The sequence below is a fragment of the Micromys minutus genome (assembly GCF_963924665.1).
Source record: "Micromys minutus genome assembly, chromosome: 1".
Classification (NCBI taxonomy): Eukaryota; Metazoa; Chordata; class Mammalia; order Rodentia; family Muridae; genus Micromys; species Micromys minutus.
In genome coordinates, this window is record NC_137969.1 from 93,728,769 (window position 1) to 93,749,231 (window position 20,463).

Below are 20,463 nucleotides of genomic sequence, written 5' to 3' on the forward strand. Positions count from 1 at the left end.
TTCTCAAAGTCTTCAGTTTTTCATTTATCATTTTCTTTGTAACAATTATTTTCTTTATGTACTTTATAGTCATTGCCCTCCCTCTTGTTCCCCCATCTCACAGTCCCTCATCACATTCCTCCTCTGCTGCCTTGCCTCTGAGAGGGTGCTCCCCATCCTCCTTCCCTGGGACCTCAGGTCTCCCAAGGATTAGGTACCACTTCTCCCACTGAGGCCTGACCACTCAGTTCTCTGCTACATATGTGTCAGGAGCCTTTCACTACCCCATGTATGCTGCTTGGTTGGTGGCTCAGCCTCTGGGAGCTCCCAGGTGTCTGGATTAGTTGACACTGCTGATCTTCCTATGGAGTTGACCTTCCCTTAAGCTTCTTCACTCCTTCCCCTAATTCAATCATAGGGTCAGTTGAGTGGTTGAGTTTAGCTATCTGCCTTTGTCTTAATCATCTGCTGTCCAGGCTTCTCTGAGGACAGCTATGCTAGGCTCCTGCCTGTAAGCACATCATAGCACAGTAATAGAATCAGGCCTTGGTGTCCCACAGTAAGATGGATCCCAAGTATGGCACCAAGAAGCCAGTGGGTCTTCCCCAAGTCTCTTCTCCATTTTTGACACTGTAGTTTTTTTAGGCAGGAACAATTTATGGGTCAAAAAATTTTATTGTGGGTTTGTAACCTCTTCTCTTCACTTAAGGTCCTGTCTATCCTCTGGAGGCAGACACTTCAAGTTCCCTCTCCACACCATTGGGAATTTTGGCTAACATCGCCCCCTTTGAGTCCAGAGAGTCTCTCATGTCCCAAGCCTCTGATAATTTCTATATTGTTCACCCACCTTAACTCCTACTATAGAAGCTGCATATTTCCATTAATTCTCTTAGCCCTCTGACTTTCTCTTCTGCCCCTCCCTCATACCTGATTAATTTCCCCTTTCTCCCACTCCCACCTCTTTCCCACCCAAATTGCCCCCTGCATCTCTGTCAGTATTGTGAAATAATGTATTTCTTAATAGTATCACTTTTAAAGACTGATGCAAAGGAAACTATGTTAGAGCAGGACTCTTGAAAGTAAAAGCACAAAACAAAGGCAGTACCCAATGTATCTACGCTGACAAAAAGAAATGGTGAAAGGAAAGGTAAGTGGAAGGGAAAAAAAGAATTACTCATTCTTTATATTCCCTATCTTATGGCTCAGCCTTGAATATCATTTTATTCTTGGGTGTCACTATCTCCTAATGATTCCCATGAGATCCATCCATGTTACACCAGGACACAAGAAAAAGAGCATCTTGGGCTCTGAGTTCTCTCTGTATCTAACCATAGTTACAGATTAAGCATGAAAAAGAATATAATAACTAAGCACATGCCAGGGATGGTAACTAAACCATGCCATTCTAAATGTAAAGGGTACAACAACAGACATCTTTTTACAGGAAACACAGTCAGGAAAGCAAAAATATCCATTATACTGTGATTCACAGCCTACAGGATAGCTATTTATGTTTTTTGACAAGGTTCACAAACTTAGTTTCCTACTGTACAGGTAGCCTAAAGCCAGGTCAAAGGAACAAACAGATTATATCTGAAAAGACGCCTGAAGTCCCACTGCCCAGAGGTTTAGTGTAGTCACCAAACACAGCCAATCAACGGTAGGGCCTGATTGAGAGGCGGGTCAAACCCTATAGACTTAGGATTTATAACTGGGCCAAATCCCCGAACCTGACCATCCTCCAACAAGTTCAATTTGCGGAGCGATCTGGGGCAGAGGTTGTCATCACAGAAAGGTAAGGTCCTGCATGTGAGTGGCAGAACAGAAAGTGGGCTTGGAGGGAGGTTTTGGGAGACTCCATGGAGAATCAAGCAAACTCCAATGAAGAAATATATATTCTATGCATCACCAGCACTCTGTGTAGGTATTTTGGGATGGGTTGAGACGGTAAGGAGAAAAACAAGTTTCTTCTGGGTGTATGTTTGTATAGGGTCCTATTAACTGAAAATCTGGCTCTATCCACAGAATTGCAGCTGGTTTGTTGAAGACATCTCTTTCACTAACTGACTCATAGGTGTATCTGTATACAATTTAAATGAGTAGATGCAATAGCAGGTGAAATGTCCCTATCAATCCCTGTGGGAATGATGCTTTAGAAATCCAACAAATACAGAATATATAATTCCATTACTGAATTGCTATTTTACTGCATTTTTCTTGTTACATTGGCTTCATATGTTTATGTGATATGATTCTTGCATAAATAACAAGAGGGAAATCGGGTGTATAATCCTACAGGTTAGATGGAAAGAATAGTAAATGAATTTTTCCACATTCTCTATAGATATTACACAGAGTTGCTCTAAAGAACAGAGGGTTAAAGAAAGCCCACAACTTGTTGTATATTAGAAAGCCATATGATGACATGTGACCCCAATTCTTGAGTTCACCTTGAGATAAAAATCCAATACCGCATCATAGAAAATCTGCTTGATAGAAATTATAAGTGATTTCCAGGACAATGTTTCCTAACTGTGCATGGAGACCTTTGTGAAAAAAGATAGATTGCACCAAAAGCTTAAGTGCTATAATTCTGGGTACATGGATTTCCTTTTGTAATGGATCTAATAACCCTCATTGTGTGATTCAGTTGAATACATCCTTGGCATTTTCTACAACCTTGAAATGAATTTGGAGGAATAAGGTAATTATTTTATTAACCATGGATGGCTTAATTTCTCAGGAAGGAAAGAGAAGACTTTTTTTTTTAAACGATTTTATTTTTTAAAACAAAGATAGATGTAAAGATTTTAAACATTTTTTGCTTAAAATTATACATTTTTGTCAGTACTGTTTTTTCAGACATTAAAATAAATTTTACATAAAACCATGTGAATATGTTTTTTAGTCGGTACTTGATTTTTTTCAAGGGCTTGACAGTATGCATTGAAAACGTACTAGTTGCAATAAGCGTAAAGTACATGCAAAACAAAACGCAACATGGAAATAGTCAAAGTCTTCTTGTTTTGTGAATATATGTATAGTTTTTGTTTTCTTTATTTCTTGGACTTCATACAGTCTGTGAGTTGTTTCTGGGGGAGTGCAAGCCTCTGGGGTTAGCATCCCACTATCAGTGACTGCATATTATGTCTGTTCTTTTGTGACTGGGTTATCTCACTCAGGATGATCTTCTCTAGATGCAGCCATTTTCTTAAGAATTTGGTTAAGTCATTGTTTCTGGTGGCTGAGTAGTATTCCATTGTGTATATGTACCACAATTTTTGTATCCATTCGTCTTCTGAAGGACATCTGGGTTCCTTCCAGCTTCTGGCTATTATAAATAGAGCCGCTATGAACATTGTGGTGCATATATCTTTGTTGTGTATTAAAGTGTCTCTGGGGTATATGCCCAGAAGTGGAATAGCTGGGTCTTCAGGTAGTACTATATCCAATTTTAAAACACTCTGTAGTCATGTCTTCATTTCTCTTCCATATATAGGTTGAGATATGGCTCCTGCTCTCTTCCTCCTCATCCTGTGCTTGGGAGTTGTGTCAGGTGCTTCAGCGTTTGATCCCAGTTTGAATGAAAAATGGGAAGACTGGAAAAAGGACTATCAAAAGTTATACAGTCCGGTTGGTATCCAAGAAATTTGTTCAGGGGATTACAGAGTAAAAGTGTCTAGGTATATGAGGGGTCATATGTGCCCCACCACAGCCACCACAACCACTGAGAAATTAACATAAGAAAAATAATTGGGAGCACAGGATTTTAATTCTCTCCTATTTTCGATATATGAATGTGAAACCATAATATTCTCAGATCTTATCCTTGGGCTCTGATCACCTGCAACAGAAAATGCATAAGGCCATCTTTTTCAGGTGTTTAAATAGAAAGAGTTCCCTCTCATTATATTCTCATCCAGAATGAAGAGATCCTGAAGAGAGCAGTATGGGAAGAAAACGCAAAAAAGATTGAACAGCACAACAGGGAAAATTCGTTGGGGAAGAATACCTACATCATGGAATTAAATAACTTTGCTGACATGGTTAGTGTGACATGAACTGCTTCAAATAGTGTTTTCTTGGCAGCTTTACATGGGGTCTTTTTAAAATAACCATTTATAATTTTTTTCTTGAAGACTGATGAAGAATTTAAGGTCATGATGACTGTATTTACATTGCCAGTTCACAACATGGTAAAACGTTCACTTGCTCATCCTTTTCCTAAATTCTCATATTGGCGAGATGCTTTGCCCAAATCTGTTGATTGGAGAAATGAAGGCTATGTGACTCCTGTGAGGAGCCAGGTATGACTTTGTCACATGCCCTTCTTTTTCCTCCTCCTGCTCCTCCACCACCAGCTCCTCCTTCTCCTCCTCCTTCTCATCCTTCTCCTCTTCCTCTTTGTCTTCTTCTTCTTCTTCTTCTTCTCCTTCTTCTTCTCTTTTTTTTTCTCCTTAGGCTTCTCCTTCTCCTCCTCCTCCTCCTCCTCCTCCTCCTCCTCCTCCTACTTATTCTCCTCCTCCTAGTCTTTCTTCTTCTTTTTCCTCTCCACCTCCTTAGGTTCCTTCTTCTTTTTCTTTTCCAGCTGCTCTTGATCCTCTTTTTTTGCTTTTCTTGGTTTGTATGCTTGCTTTTTTGAGGCAGGTTTTCTAGTATAAGGACCCCAGTGGCCATGAAGATCATTTGGACAACAGGCTTGGCTAGAATCCATGGAGATCTACCTGCCTCTGCCTCTCAAGTGCTGGAATTAAAGACATGGACAACCATGCCAGTCTATGCATATCTTTTTAAACCAAATGAATGTCAAAACAAAACATGTCTAGTACATTCAAATTAAATGTTAAAAATTTGCAGTTGATTTTTTAAATACTATTTTTCTTTTTTGAAATCTTTATACATTTTTACACTGTACATTGATCTTAGCATTCTGCCATATTTATACTCCAACTATTAGTTTCTTCTCTCATGTGTAAAATCTATGCCCCCTTAAATTGTCATTAATATATGAAAAAACAATGGCTCCTGCTCAGATGTCTGTGATTGTGTGTGTGTGTGTGTGTGTGTGTGTGTGTGTTTGTGTGTGTGTTGGAGTATGTGCATACTGACAGCATCCAAGTCCTCTTAGGAAACTGATTACTCTTTCCTAAGGTTCTACAAACTGCCAGTTCTTCATTTTCATTGGTTATTAGGTTGTCTATTTTTTTTTTTTTAGTTAGTATATGTTTGTGGATGACCATATACTTTTCCTCTGCTTAGGGAAGATGCAATTGTTGTTGGGCTTTTCCTGTGGCTGGTGCCATAGAAGGACAAATGTTTAAAAAGACAGGCAAACTGATCCCACTAAGTGTACAGAACCTAGTGGACTGTTCTCAACCTCAAGGCAATAAAGGCTGTCATGGAGGTACTACATACAATGCATTCCAGTATGTTTTGCAAAATGGAGGTTTGGAAGCTGAGGCAACCTATCCATATGAAGAAAAAGTAAGTTAACTTCCATTTCCTCTCAGTTTGTTGTAGGTGACAATTGTAGAAATAATACTCTATCTTCAGAGCTCAGATTACATGGTAGAATCTCTTTAGACACCATCAATGATTTTGTTATGTGTTGTTTGCATAATTTTTGGTGTGATGATATCGATATAGCCCTTTACCTTTCATGTACATGGAGAATATAGAAATAGTAATACACATAATTCAGAACTTTGCAGAACCCAATTTCTTATGAATAGGATGATCTATTAGTTGTATTTAGAGATAAAGCAACTTATTTTTAGTTTTTAAACATGTGGTAGTATTTTACTGCCCGGGATTATATTTAAAACTACTTACTTGAGTGTGCTCATTTGCGAAGTGCAAAGTACTGTAGTTCTGACTCTTGATTCAGGCTGTTGGGGAAAGTATCTGAGTTTCTACTTCTTTGCCTTTTAAAGGAAGGACTATGCAGGTACAATCCTGAGAATTCATCTGCTAAAATCACAATGTTTGTGGCCCTCCCAGAAAATGAAGATGTCCTAATGGATGCTGTAGCAACTAAAGGGCCTATTGCTGCTGGAATTCATGTTGTCCACAGTTCTTTAAGGTTCTACAAAAAGGGTTAGTATATTTTCTTCTAGATATGAAGGAAAAAAACTTGCTACATCCATACACCATGACAAGTTTACAGATCTCCTGCTATGTAAAATATATGATGTGAATGTTTGAGTTTCTGGATTTTACTGATCTACAATCAATAAATAGTTTTGAGTACTGAATTTAACCTGACATGAGCATCTATATAATTAAATTTATTGGCTACCTAGATTCTTTTCACTTTGTTGGAAGTTTTCTACATTTACAAAGACATGTTCTGAAATCTGATTACAAGAGAGTTTTTAATTAAGTACTTTATGTCCTGTAAGTTTAACTTGGCATGTGATTCTAGTAATAAAAATATACAAGATCAGGAACTCATCTCATATGCTTGAAGACCATCATTATCAACAAATCTCACTACTTTGAATTACTTCAGTTTTCTATGAAACCATATATGTGTGTGTATGTATATAATATATGTACATATACATTACATGTACATGCATGTGTTTGTGTATGTACATATGTATTACATACATGCATGCACACACTTATAAGTATATTTATATACATATATCAGTATAGATGCAATCAATTCATAAAGCTAACTGTAGTTTATGTAATTTTAGGGATCTTTGAAAATGTCTCTCTATGGTTGGTGGTAGCATTCACTGTTATGTATTCTTTCCATATCATGTCAGCTTCCATTCTATCTCTCAGGTATTTATCATGAGTCAAGGTGCAACAATTTGGTGAACCATGCAGTTCTGGTGGTTGGCTATGGATTTGAGGGAAATGAAACAGACAGCAATAACTACTGGCTGATCAAAAACAGGTATGAACTCACAGAAAAATGTATTTCAAATTCCAGGGGCTAGAGAAGTGGCTTAGTGGGTAAGAGTCTAAATGCTCTAATAGGAGATTCGTGAAGATATTGAATGTTGCAGTCAGTATTTTAATACAAAGCCTAGAAATTTTTGATCAATTTAAGATAAAAATTTTTTCTTGTTTTTCCATGAACATGTGAGCAGTCTGTTTCTCCATAGGCATGTTAGTATGCACATATGTGAGTGTGCAAGTTCACCTGTGTAGAAGTCTGATTTTAACATCAGTTGTTTCTCAATCAATATACAACTTCCACATTGAGTCACTGTTTCTGGCTAATCTAGGAATTTATAATTTACTCTAGCTAGCCAAATTGCTACATGTATACCCTGTGTCTACATCCAAAAAATTGTTTATTACAGGCACACTACAATGTCAATATGGATTTTAAATGGTCCTTGAAGTTCATATCCACTTATTAAACTCTGAGGGACCCTATAACACTAAGAACATAAAAGAAATATACTATTGTAAAATTTCTATTCTTACTCTGATTTCTAGGATGTGTCATGTCAGTGCCATTACTTGTGTCATGAGTAAAACATGTTTTTATTCATAATTCACACATGGGTAGAATTTCGCACTCTCTGCTGTAGTTTTCACATCTTGTTTGAGGTACCTCTTGATACCCAAGAGTAGACATTTTGATTAGTCTAATAATTCTGTTATGTTTGCCTCTTGTCAGTTACTGTATTATGTCTGTCATGTGATATTATTTCTACTAAATGGAAAATATGATTTCTTTCAGCTGGGGTACACGATGGGGACTGAGGGGCTATATGAAGCTTAAGAAAGACATGAACAACCACTGTGGAATTGCTACATTTGCTCAATACCCTATTGTGTGAGCAGCCTGATGGTCACAAGGAAGCATGTGGCATGAGACTGCATTTCCAGATGGGTATCTTACACTTCAATGAATGGTCTTTGATGAGTATGTTGAACTCTTATGTCCCACAAAATCCACATTGTAATGTGAATTCTGTGAGCTTTCAAATATTTCACATGAGCACTGTAACTTTTCCTTTCACTAATGAATACTCATGTTTCCTAAAGCAACTTTATTTTTAGTGTTGATTCATATGCAAATAAAATCCTTTAAAAAAGCAAATTCATGTATAAATTCTAGCTTTTATAACTTTTTGTGCAGTTACTTTTCATAGTAAGAAATGCAATTCATCTTGACGTAGGGAATTGAGTATTGTCCCAGTTTTCGGGAGAGAAGTTTGGTTGATCATCTATGATTGATGTTATCCTTCATTGGCTGTTGTTTAAATACAAAGCTCTATATATCCACCAGATACCCTTCTCTGAAAGACCATGTGATAATTTTTGAATTGGAAGTTTTCAACTAACACAAATTCACCCAAAGGCTCATGATGTTTCTGTACAATGAGAGATCATCATCTGCTTCTGTTTTGTATTGGGCTGTGGATCTCCATTGTCCATGACTTCAACCATGTATTAGGTTGCAATAAGCCAGCAAACCTACTAAAGTAGTTTCTGCTAAATTCATCAGAGCAGAAGCATAGACAAAGAATTTAAAATAGCTTCTATACATGTTCTAGAGCTGCTTATAGAAAAAATGAAGAAATGAATGAAGACAGAAAAAGCAAAGGAAATGAATAAATTAGTTCAACAAATAAGAATAGAAATAGAATCAATAAAGAAATCTCAAACTACAGAAATCTTGGAAATGAGAACTTGAGGTATTTGAATAATGTCTTAGTCAGGGTTTCTATTCCTCTACAAACATCATGACCAAGAAGCAAGTTAAGGAGAAAAGGGTTTATTCAGCTTACATTTACATATTGCTGTTCATCACCAGGGGAAGTCAGTACTGGAACTCAAGCAGTCAGGAAGCAGGAGCTGATGAAGAGGACAGGGAGAAATTTCACTTACTGGCTTGCTTCCCTTGGCTGGCTCAGCCTGCTTTCTTATAGAACCCATGTCTATCAGCTCAGGTATGGCACCACGCACAATAAGCCGGGCCCTCCCCCCTTGATCACTACTTGAGAAAATGCCTTACAAATGGATCTCATGGAGGCATTTCCTCAACTGAGGCTCCATTCTCTGTAATAACTCCAGCTTGTGTCAAGATGACACAAAACCAGCCAGTACAAACATAAACCTGAACGGAAATCTCACCAATAAGAAATTAAGGAGGGAAGAAAAATATTTTTATTAAATTACTTTATTTGCTTACATTCCAAAAGTTAACACACATGCACACACACACACACACACACACACACACACACACACACCTTTCCATTCTTTGCTTCCTGAATTCTTTGCCCTATTCTCCATTACCCTGCCTCTTAGAGGATACTCCTCCTAACCCCAACTCTAACTCACCTCCACCAGCATCTGTCTTTCTTGGAGCATCAAGTTTTCACAGCTTTAAAAGTCTCCTCTTCCACTGAGGCCATGCAAAGCCGTCCTCTGCTACACATGTGCCCAGGCCCCAGATCACTCCACATATGCTCCTTGAATTTTGGCTTAATCTCTGAGAGCTATTGGGGGTCAGAGTTAGTTGACACTGTTGTTATTCCTATGGGATTGCAACCCCCTTCAGTTCTTTCAATCTTTCCTCTAACTCTTCCATTTTGGTCCCTGACCTCAACCAATCTTTGACTGAAACTATCTGCATTTATCTCAGTGAGTCAGAGACTTTCAGATATAGTAATGCTAGGTTCCTGTCTGTATGCACAATAAGGCCTCAGTAATAGTATCAGGATTTGTTATGTGTACATGAGATAGATCTTAACTTGGGTTAGTCACTGGTTGGCCTGCCTTTCAGTCTCTGATCAATTTCTGTCCCTGCATTTCCTTTATATAGGAACAATCCTGTCTTAAAATTTTTCAAGATGGGTGGGTGGTCCCTGCCTCAAATTGGAGCCATAACTACTGTGGGTGGTCTCTTTGGCTCCATCTCCCCAATGTCGTGCATTTCAGCTATTGTCATCACTACTGAGTCCTGGTAACCTTTCACATCCCACATATCTGGGACTGTCTAGAATCTTTCATCTTCCACCTGACCACCAGTTCCTGGTCCTCTGAAAATCCCTCTTCATCCCTCTTGTATCTCCCTGTAGCTATTTGTTTTTGCTCAGCCCAAGTAGTGGCACTATTAGGAGGTGTGGCCATGTTGGAGTAGCTGTGTCCTTTTTGGAAACTGAATTAGTGACTACTGAATAAAAAATGGGTAAAGACAGAAATGTAAAATGGTATTAAAGACTTTCTTGAATTGAATAAAAAGTAACATAAGATATAAAAGCTTATGTGAAAATTGAAAGGAAGTTCTAATAAAAATGTTCATCCCAACAAATGCTTTCACAAAGAAATTGGAGCAACTTCTTACTAATAAATTCATAATCTAAGTGAAAGCATTACAATAAAAAGAGAAACTCACACCCAAAAAAAAGAATAAATGTGAAGAAATAATCCAGCTGAAGAGTGAAAGCAATAAATTAGAAACAATAAAAAAACAAAATTAAAACAATCAAACAAAGTTTTATGTTGAATAACATCAAAGAAGATGGGCAAAACTTTAGTCAGATTAGATACATAGTAGAGAGAGTGAATCAAAATTAAAATTACTCAAAATACAGAGTATTTAAACAACATCTTAAAAATCCAGATAATCATAAGGACACAGTTTAAAGCTAGTACTTCACTAAAATGACAAATCTATAAAGTGAATAATTTTATTGACATGTTGTTATACATTAGGTTATGACGATCAGGTTACAATTTAAGCAGACCTATAGCCCTTTCTGAAATAGAAGCATTCATAGCAGCTCTAAAAACTGAAGGGCAAACAGAGACAAATGTTTCTATAGAAAATTACTCAAGATTTTAAAGCAAGAAGTAATGCCAGCACTCCCAAAACTATACTACAAAATAGAAACGGAAAGATTATTTTCATTTCATTTAATGAGGACATAATTATCCTGAAAGATAAACCACATATAAAAGTGAAAAAGAAAAAAATTGACACAACAATTTCTTTTATGAACCTAGAGGCAAAACACTTGCAAACAAAATCCAAGAATGAGATGCATGGCTGTTTCAGTATACGTAAATCAATAAATGTGATCCACTATATAAATAAACTGAAAGGCACAACCCATGTGACTATTAAATGCAGAAAAGAGCTTTGACATCTGTACATTTATCTTTGTTTTTTAAAAATAAAGTTGTTCAATTAAAAAAAGAGTTTTGACAATAACACAATACTTTTTAAGTTGAATTAGTAGAAAGAGGAGGAGGAGGAGGAAGAGAAGAGGAGGAATAGATGGAGAAGGATGAGAAGTAGGAAGAAAAAGAAGAAGAAGAAGAAGAAGAAGAAGAAGAAGAAGAAGAAGAAGAAGAAGAAGAAGAAGAAGAAGAAGAAGAAGAAGAAGAAGAAGAAGGAGAAGAAGAAGAAGGGGGAAGAAATGGATGAGGAAGAATGTACTGGTAGACTAGGAATACAAAGATACAATATATATTTTAAAATTTATAATTTCAACACAAAAGTGCAGTACACAGCAAACCCATTGCCATCAAAACTTAAAAAGAAAGATTACTAAAAGCAGAAACAAGACAAGGTTGTCCACTCTTTCCATACCTATTTAAAATATCACTTGAAGTCTAAGCTAGAACAATAAAACAACTAATGAGATCAACTGAATCAGAATTGAAAGATTAAAAAGGCAAAGTATCTATATTTGCAGATGATATGATATAATTATGTGTTGGGAAAATTTTCTTTTCTGGTCCACACTATTTGGAATTCTTTAGGCATCATTTTTGCTCCTGGTCCTCTCATTCTTAAGGGTAGCAAAGTTTTCTTCTACGATTTTGTTGAAGATATTTACTGTGCCTCTTAGCTGATATTCTTATTGCCCTCTTATATTCCTCTTATCCTTAGGTTTGTTATTCTCATTGTGTCTTGGATCTCCTGGATATTTTGTGTTAGGAGCTTTTTGGCTTTTCCATCTTTTCTAACTGATTTGTCTATGTTTTCAATGTTGTCTTCAGCCCCTGAGATTCTCTCTTCCATCTCTTGTACTCTGTTGGAGATGCTTGCATCTGTGACTCCTGATTTCTTTTTTAGGATTTCTATCTTCAGGGTTGTCTCTTTTAGTGTTTATTTATTGTTTATATTTCCATTTTCAATTCCTTCATCTCTTTGATTCTGTTTTCCTCTAGTTCTTTTCATTTCTTTGAGTGTTTTTCATGTTTCCTCTTTAAAAGCCTCTATTTCTTTATGCTTTTCCTCCCGTTCTTGTTTAAGGATCTCTGTCATCATCTTGAGGTATAATATTGGGTCTCTGTCTTCTTTTTCTGAATTGTTTGACATTCCACATTTTGCTGTGATGGGAGAGCTGGGTTCGGGTGTCCCCAGGTTGTCTTGGTTTCCCTGGTGTACATGTTTTTGCTTTCCTCTTGCCATCTTGTTTTCTGTTATTGTACGTGGTCTTGTTGTCAGTTATTGTTTCCCTTCTCTCCCATGTACCTGACCTGTGACCCTGGATTTCTGCTGTTCCCTGTGGCAGATGGTCTGAGCATTTGTTCTGCAAGCACAAGCCTGCCAGTTGGAAACCAAGACCTTTTGTCAGAGTTCCTGCTACCCTGAACCAGTCGGGAGGGGGGGCACACATTCCTGGCACTCAGTCCAGACCTCTGCTGCCCTGGCTACTCACAGTGCAGTCTCACCAGGCCTGTGTCCCTGGATCTCAGCTTTTCCTTGTGGCAGATGGCCTGAACGCCAGTTGTGCATGCACGGGCCTGCCAGTAAGAAGCCGAGACCCAACGGCTGAGTTTCTGCTCCTCTGATCCAGTCGGGTGGGGCCTGTGTACCTCTTCAAAAGCTTCTATTTGTTTATGGTTGTCCTCCTGTGCTTGTTTAAGGGAGTTTTTCATGCTCTTCTCAAAGATCTCCATTATCATCTTGAGGGAGAATTTCAGGTCTGAGTTTTCTTTTTCTGGTATGTTTGGCAATCTACTGCTTGCTGTGGTGGGAGAGCTGGGTTCTGTTGTTACCACATTGTCTTGGTTTCCATTGCTTAAGTTCTTTCATTTTCCTCTTGCCATCTTTTTTTGTGATTATACGTGGTCCTGTTGTCAGTGATTGGCACCTGTCTCTCCTGTGGTCCTGAGCGCCCAAGGACTCGGGAAGAAAACAGATTCTGAATGTTTGGCTTTTAGTGGGCAAGCAGTGAGTTCTGGTATCAGTGACTCAGCTCTGACTTTGTGGACTGAGGTATGGGAAAGCTTGTGAGGCTGTTCTGGTAGCTCAACCCTGTGCCTACTGGCCTGAGTACTACTGGCAGGGATCTGGCTCTTTCTCTAGGCCAAACTGGAGCCTTTTCTAGATAGCACTGTACTTTCTGCTCTCAGAGAACTCCAGGTGTTGTTTTTCTGGGCACAAGTGCCAGACTCCCTTCTTGTTCAGGTGTAAAAGGGCCTGTAGACTTGATCTTCAAACACTGCTTTTTCCGGGAAGGATCCCAATGACAAGGGCCTGTGCCTTACTGTGGGCTTATGTGTCTAGTCTGTGAGACTGGGCTTTCCAGGTGGATCCCAAGTTATTCTGATGAAGTCTGCCCCTACTGTTGGCAGCAGGGGCAACTACGAGATCTTCACACAGCCCTCTCTGTGTTCCTGTCACTCACAATACAGTATTGCCAGGCCTGTGTCCCTGGACCTCTGCTATTCTAGGTGGCAAAGGGCTTGAGTGTTTGGTCCCTGCCCACAGGCTTTCCAAGTCCCTATACAGTCTCTGTAAATCTTTTTTTCAATCCCTGCTCCTCTATTTGACCTTGTATTTCCTCCTCTGTTTTGTTCTCCCTTTTAAGAAGGACTCAGGCATTCACATTCTGGTCTTCTTTTCAAGCTTAATAGGTTCTGTGGATGGTTTCTTGGGTATCCCGAGCTTCTTTTGGGGGGGGGTGCTAGTATCTGCTTATAAGTGATTACATACCGAGTTTTCTTTTGTGACTGAGTTACCTCCCTCAGGATGATACTTTGAGTTCCATCTGTCTGCCTAGGAGTTTCATGAACTCGTTGTATGAAGAATTTAAATAGATTCATACTCATCATTCTGCAAAAAAAAAAAAAAAAAAACACAATTCCAAATGGATCCAAGTCATCAAGATGAAACCAGACATACTTAACCTGATGGAAGAGAAGTTGGGGAATATCTTTGAACCCATTAGAACAGGAGAAACCTTCTGAAGACAGCACAGTTATCACAGGCACTAAGGTTAATAATTAAATTCGGTCCTGCACATACTTGAAAAGCTTCTGTAAGGCAATGCAGCAGCCAAGAGTTTGAGAAAATGTTTTGTTTAGCTTCTCATGTGATAGAGATCTAAAATTCAAAATATATAAAGGATTTTAAAAAACTAGATATCAAGAAAAGGCAAATCAATACAACCCTGAGATTCCATCTCACAACAGAATGGCTCAGATCAGAAACTCAGGTGACAACAGAGACTGACAAGGATGTGGAGAAAGAGGAACACTCCTCCACTGTTGGGACTGAAAGCTAGTACAACCACTCTGGAAATCAGTTTGGTGGTTCCTCAGAAGATTGGACATAGTACTACCTGAAGATCCAGCTATACCACTCCTGGGCATATCCCCAAAAGATGCCCCAACATATATCAAGGACACATGCTCTAGTATGTTCATAGCAGCCTCATTTATAATAGACAGAAGCTGGAAAGAATCCAGATGTCCTTCAACAGAGGAATGGATACAGAAAATGTACCTTTACACAATAGAGTACTACTAAGCTAGTAAAAATAATGAGTTCATGTAAATCCTAGGCAAATGGAAGAAACTAGAAAATATTATCTTGAGTAAAGTAATGCAATCACAAAAGAACACTCAGAGTATACACTCACTGATATGGTTTATTCAAAATAGCAAGAAGTTTGAAACAACAGAGATATTCATCAGTGAATGAAAAGAAAAATAAAATATGGTATATTTACATAATAGATTTTTACTCAAATATTAAAATCATATCGTGTGCCAAGATGGAGGATATCCTGGGTCTCCATACCCTCCCAAAGTAAAGAGGAGGGGAATGGAGGAAGGATTGTGGGGGTGACAAAAAGGTGGGGCAATGTAATGAAATAAAGTGAGTAAAAGAGTTATATCATGAAATTTAAAGATAAATGAAAATAGAACATCACCCTGAGTAAAATATCCCCAAACCAAAAGGACAAATATAGCAGGCACACATTTATTGTAGATTTTAGTTGTTAAAATGTGATATGCAAGCTACAATTCACAGAAACAGAGAGGTTAGTGTAGTATAATGTACTAGTTTGGGACTAGATATCCCCAGGTTGGGAAAATAGAATATTTAATTATTTATGGGGGTGAGTGAACTAGAATGGACAGATCATGTGGGAAGGAAAGATGACAGGAACGCGGTAGAAAATAAAGAGACAAACAGTTAAACTCAGTCTATTTGAGTGGTAGAGTAAAATTCTTATACTGTAGAAACTTCAATATATGTACAAAAATTATCTATATGTAAAAGAACAGATCATAGTGGAAACTAGACAGCTGTACGCATCTGTTGTACTTATTGGTCTGGGGGTCGGAAGAGTCCCACTCTGCTCCGCTGGTGTAAAGTAGATCCTCACACTGCAGGTCCCTGGGAAGACTCCTTCTGGTGCGCTCTGCCTGGCCCACTGGGTTTCAGGCTGGGAGGCAGGAGAACCAATCCCAGGCCTGTGAACTCTTTTGGGCCAAGAGTCAGCCTGATGCTCAGATTTTAGCCCTGAAGGCCAGGGCCATAAGCCCCTGCCTGCCTCTTAGAAAAGGATATTACTCGTGGCTTATTTATTAAGAAATAAATTCAGGGCATAAATATGCTTGGCTATTTTTGTTGCTGGCTTTTTAAAAGATATAGACCATTCCAATGAGAAAAATATATAAATTAAAGTATGTGGGGAAGGTTGAGGAATGTGAGAGAAAGGGGTTATATGTCCTCTTTATGTCTAGCAGAGAGCACTTGAGTAAATGTGACTCAAGAGGGATGAACTGTTTTGGCCTAAGGCTTCTTTTCCTGTTGACCATCTCTTTCCTCCTGATTTTGTCTATCTCTTTGGACTCAAAGAGTAACTAACATAAGGTCAAGAATAATTGGTCACTAGGAAACAGAATGATGAATGCAGATGAACATCTGCAGATCTTAGCAAGCCAGGGATTACTATTTGCAAGATAGAAGGTCACTCAAGCATCTGCATGCATTTTGGCCACTTTGTCCCCATAGCTTATATAACCTGCTAAAGATGGTTCTTTGCAATCTCATTAAGTCCCATTTGTTGATATTTGACCTTAGAGCACAAGCCATTAGGGGTCTGTTCAGGAAATGTTTCCCTCTGTGCTGATGAGTTTGAGGCTCTTCCCCACTATTTTTTCTATTTGATTCAGTTTATCTGGTTTTATGTTGAGGTTCTTAATACATTTAGACTTAAGCTTTGTGCAAGGTGATAAATATTAATCTATTTTCATTTTTCTACAGTAAAACTACCCATTGAGGAAGAACTATTTATTGAAGATGCTTTCTTTTTTTTCCCATTGTGTGTTTTTGGTTTCTATGTTGAAGATCACATGCCAATAAGTGTGCAGGTATATTTCTGGGTCTTCAATTTCTGGCCCTTCCTGCAACAAATCTCCTGAGATCCCTGACAACTGTGCAGAATTGAAAGAGTAGGAGATAGGCTGATCTGCTCACACATGGGTACAGACTGGAAGAGTGATGGTGATCACACATAGGGTGAAGGAATCCTGTGTTTCCTGAGCATCTGGCTTGGAGGGGTGCTCACAGCTGCTGTGGTTATTTGGGTGCCTATCCTATCTGTTGTCCTGCCAGGTCTACTGGGAGCCCTGCAAAGTATACAGTGTTGAAAGATCATTGTGAGTGGGGAGAGATGGAAGAACATGCTGATTGGCCAAGCAGATTTTCTAGGTACATTCCAGCAGGTTGAGCACAGCCTACAAGATTATAGATTTTTTTGTAGGTTTGTTTGTTGTTTTATCAGTTTCTGACTCCTGAGTCAACCCAGTGAGTTTTCCAGGATTTAGCTGTACTGGTACAAAAATATTCATCATTAGATTTTTGCAGTGTTTAATACTGTTAAACAGAAGCAAAAACTGCTGGTCTTCCTACTCTCAACATCAATGATCACAGTTCCCCAACTGTAGGAGGAATGGCTGCATAAATGCCAGGGGCTGTGCAGTCTCAAAGGCAACTTCTGCAGGAAAGCCTAGTTGAAGATGGTCTGAGAAACCAAGATTTGCTGAAGCAGACAATGCCATCTAATCAGGAAGTGCTGTTTAAAGCTGCTGTTTCTTAGGACCAGGGAGAATAACGATCTTGAGCAAGGTTCATAAAATATTGTTGGAGCTTTCTCACCTGCTCCTGGAGTCTGTGCTCTTAATTCCTTGCCAATCCACCTCCAACCCTCCAGGACAGGTAGGGTCAAGCAGTGGACTGACCAGGGAAGAGGTGGCACCCAATAAAAACACACAAATAAGAGAATAAATGAAAACATTGGATACATCCTTCCACAACCCCAAACATACACACACACACACACACACACACACACACACACACACACACACACCTTAACATCAAATAATCACCTAAGGATAGAATAATATTCCAAGAAAAATGGACCTATACAGCAAGCTAGTGGAACCAGTTAATCTCTAACAAGATATAATTTAAAGTCTCATGAAATGTAAAAAATAGCTAGAAACAGACAGTACTCATCAATGGAATAAAAGTTCATCAAGAAGACATTGCAACTATCAATGTCTAATCATCAAACCTGAAAGTCAGGAAAAGGAAAGATCATGAAACAATACTACAGCTTAAGTTACATATTGATATTTAGACTCTGATAGTGTCGCTTTAAACTCTACCAGAGTTGAATTTAATATGAGGAGAGTCCGGGGGTACAGGAAGAGAGAATGGAAATTGGTGAGGTCAACTCTGGGACAGGGGAGGTTCCTTGGGGTGGAGTGAAGGTGACCCTACATGACACTCTCAACAGTGGGAGATAAAGAGCCTATAGCCAGATGGGACTTCCACTAGAAAAAGGACAGAAACCGACCTACAAAACCTCCAACCCAAAATCTGTTCTGCCTACAGGAAGTACAAGGATAAAAATGGAGCAAAGATTGAGATAATGGTCAACCAATGACTGGACCAACTTGAGACCCATACTACCAAAGAGAGCCAACATCTGATAGCATTAATAATACTCTGCTATGGATTGGAGACAGGAAGACATCAGGGTCTGTCCTCAGTAGAACAGGATGTGCTTAGTCCAGCTGCTGCTTCATATGCCAAGGTGGAGAGCTACCCATGTAGAGGCACATCTTCTCCGAGGAGAAGGAAGGAGGGCATGGGGAGAAGGGAGAATGTGGGTGGTAATGGAATGACCGGAACAGATCTGCAATCAACTTATAATTTAATTAATGAAGGTTGTACAAACCAAACCATATAAAATTGAAAGACTTTCTCCATGGCCAGTGGACACATTAGGCAGACAAAGCCTCAGCCTCAAACAAACTAAAAAAGTAAAAAGGAAGAAAAAGATGGTTACCTCCTACCCATCTAGTAGTAGGCTAATAGCCAAAATATTTAAGGAACTAAAAACCTGCATATCAAAAAAAAAAAAAAAAAAAAAAAAAAAAAAAAAAAAACAAATAAGCCACTTTTAGAATGGGGTGCACATCTAAACAGAGACTTCTCAAAAGAACAAACTCAAATGGCTAAAAACCACTTAAAGAGATTTTCAACAGCATTAGCCCTCAGCGAATTGCAAATGAAAGGTAATTTGAGATTTCACTTTACATCTGTCAGTATGGCTAAGATAAGTAAAACAAGTGATAATTTGTGCTGGTGGGAATGTGGATTAAGGAAGACAGTCATACATTGCTGATGGGAATGCAGACCCATACAGCGACTTTGGAAGCCTGTATGAAGATACCTCAGAAAGATGAGAACCATTCTGCCTCATGGTTCAGCTTCAGCACTATGGTGCATATAACCAAAGCATGATTCATCCTAAAACAGTGACACTTGATCAGTCATGGTCTTTTCTGGTCTATTCGCAATATCAGATATTTAAAACGACAGAGAAATCTGCCAGTGAAAGAAAGGATGAAAAAAATAAGTGTTATTTGGGTGTTAAAAGTTAAATATGGGCTCAGATCATCGGCCACCAGGAAGAGCGGAGACCAAGAGACACAGGCCTGGTGAGAACTGGGTGAGAACAGGTTCCGACTACCCAGGGGGCAGAGATCTCAGCGGTGCATGCTGAAAGTGCGCACCTGTCCGGCCTCATCCAGGGACCAAGAAACCCGGCATCGGGCCCTCTGTTCCCAGACAGCAGCTTTTGGGTGCACAAAAGGCACTCAGACAATCCACCACCAGGAACAGCAGAGATCAAGGAACACAGGCCAGGTACAAGGGAAAGGCGAGAACCAATCACTGACAACAAGATGGCAAGAGGAAAGTGAAAGAACATACCAAAGGGAAACCAAGACCATCTGTCAACACTAGAACCCAGCTCTCTCATCACAACAAACAGCAGAATGCAAAACAGAAGACTCAGACCCGAAACCCTACCTCAAGATGATGATAGAGATCCTTAAACAAGAACGAAAGAAAAGCATAAAGAATTAGAAGCTTTTAAAGAAGAAACAAGAAAAAATCAAGGAACTCAAAGAACCAAAAGAAAACAGAACAAAAGTGATGAAGGAATGGAAGAGGGAATTTAAAATGGAAATGGACACAATAAAGAAAACAGTAAAAAAGACAACCCTAGAAGTAGAAATCCTAAAAAAAAATCAGAAGTCAAAGATAAAAGCATTTCCAAGACATGGAAGAGAGTATCTCCGGGACAAAGACAACATTGAAGATATAGACAAAACAGTCAGAGAAGATGCAAAAACCAAAATCTCATAACCCAAAATGTCCAAGAGATCCAGGAAACAATAAGAAGACCAAACCCAAGGATAATAAGAATAGAAGAGGGCGAAGAATATCAAATAAGAGGTACAGTAAATATCTTCCAACAAAATCCTGGAAAAAATTTCCCTACCCTTAAAAATGAGATGACCTCAAGCATAAAAGAAGCCTACAGAATTCCAAATAGGTTAGACCAGAAATGAAATTTCTCTCGACACATAATAGTCAAAACATCAAGTACCCAAAGCAAAGAAAGAATACTAAAAGCAGTAAGGGGAAAAGGTCATGTAACATATAAAGGCAGACCACTCAGAATCACACCTGATTTCTCAACAGAGACTCTGAAAGCTAGAAGAACCTGGACAGACATCATGCAGACCCTAAGAGAGCACAAGTGCCAGCCCAAGCTGATATATCAAGCAAAACTATCAATCAACATAGATGGCGAGATGAAGAAATTCCAAGACAAAAATAAACTCACACAATATCTGACGACAAAACCAGCACTACAATGAATTATA

General features: G+C 38.7%; 1 protein-coding gene across 1 annotated transcript in view; it reads left to right on the forward strand.

Annotated features, from left to right (window-relative positions):
* Positions 1 to 3,486: 3,486 nt before the first annotated feature.
* LOC308438955 (cathepsin Q-like) overlaps positions 3,487 to 20,463 on the forward strand; it is a gene marked incomplete at both ends in the record, with an annotated part of 146,974 nt that continues 129,997 nt past the window's right edge. The window contains one exon of the mRNA XM_080940506.1: positions 3,487 to 3,612. Within this exon, the coding sequence (XP_080796632.1) occupies positions 3,487 to 3,612 (126 nt within the window). The remainder of the gene's footprint in view (positions 3,613 to 20,463) is intronic.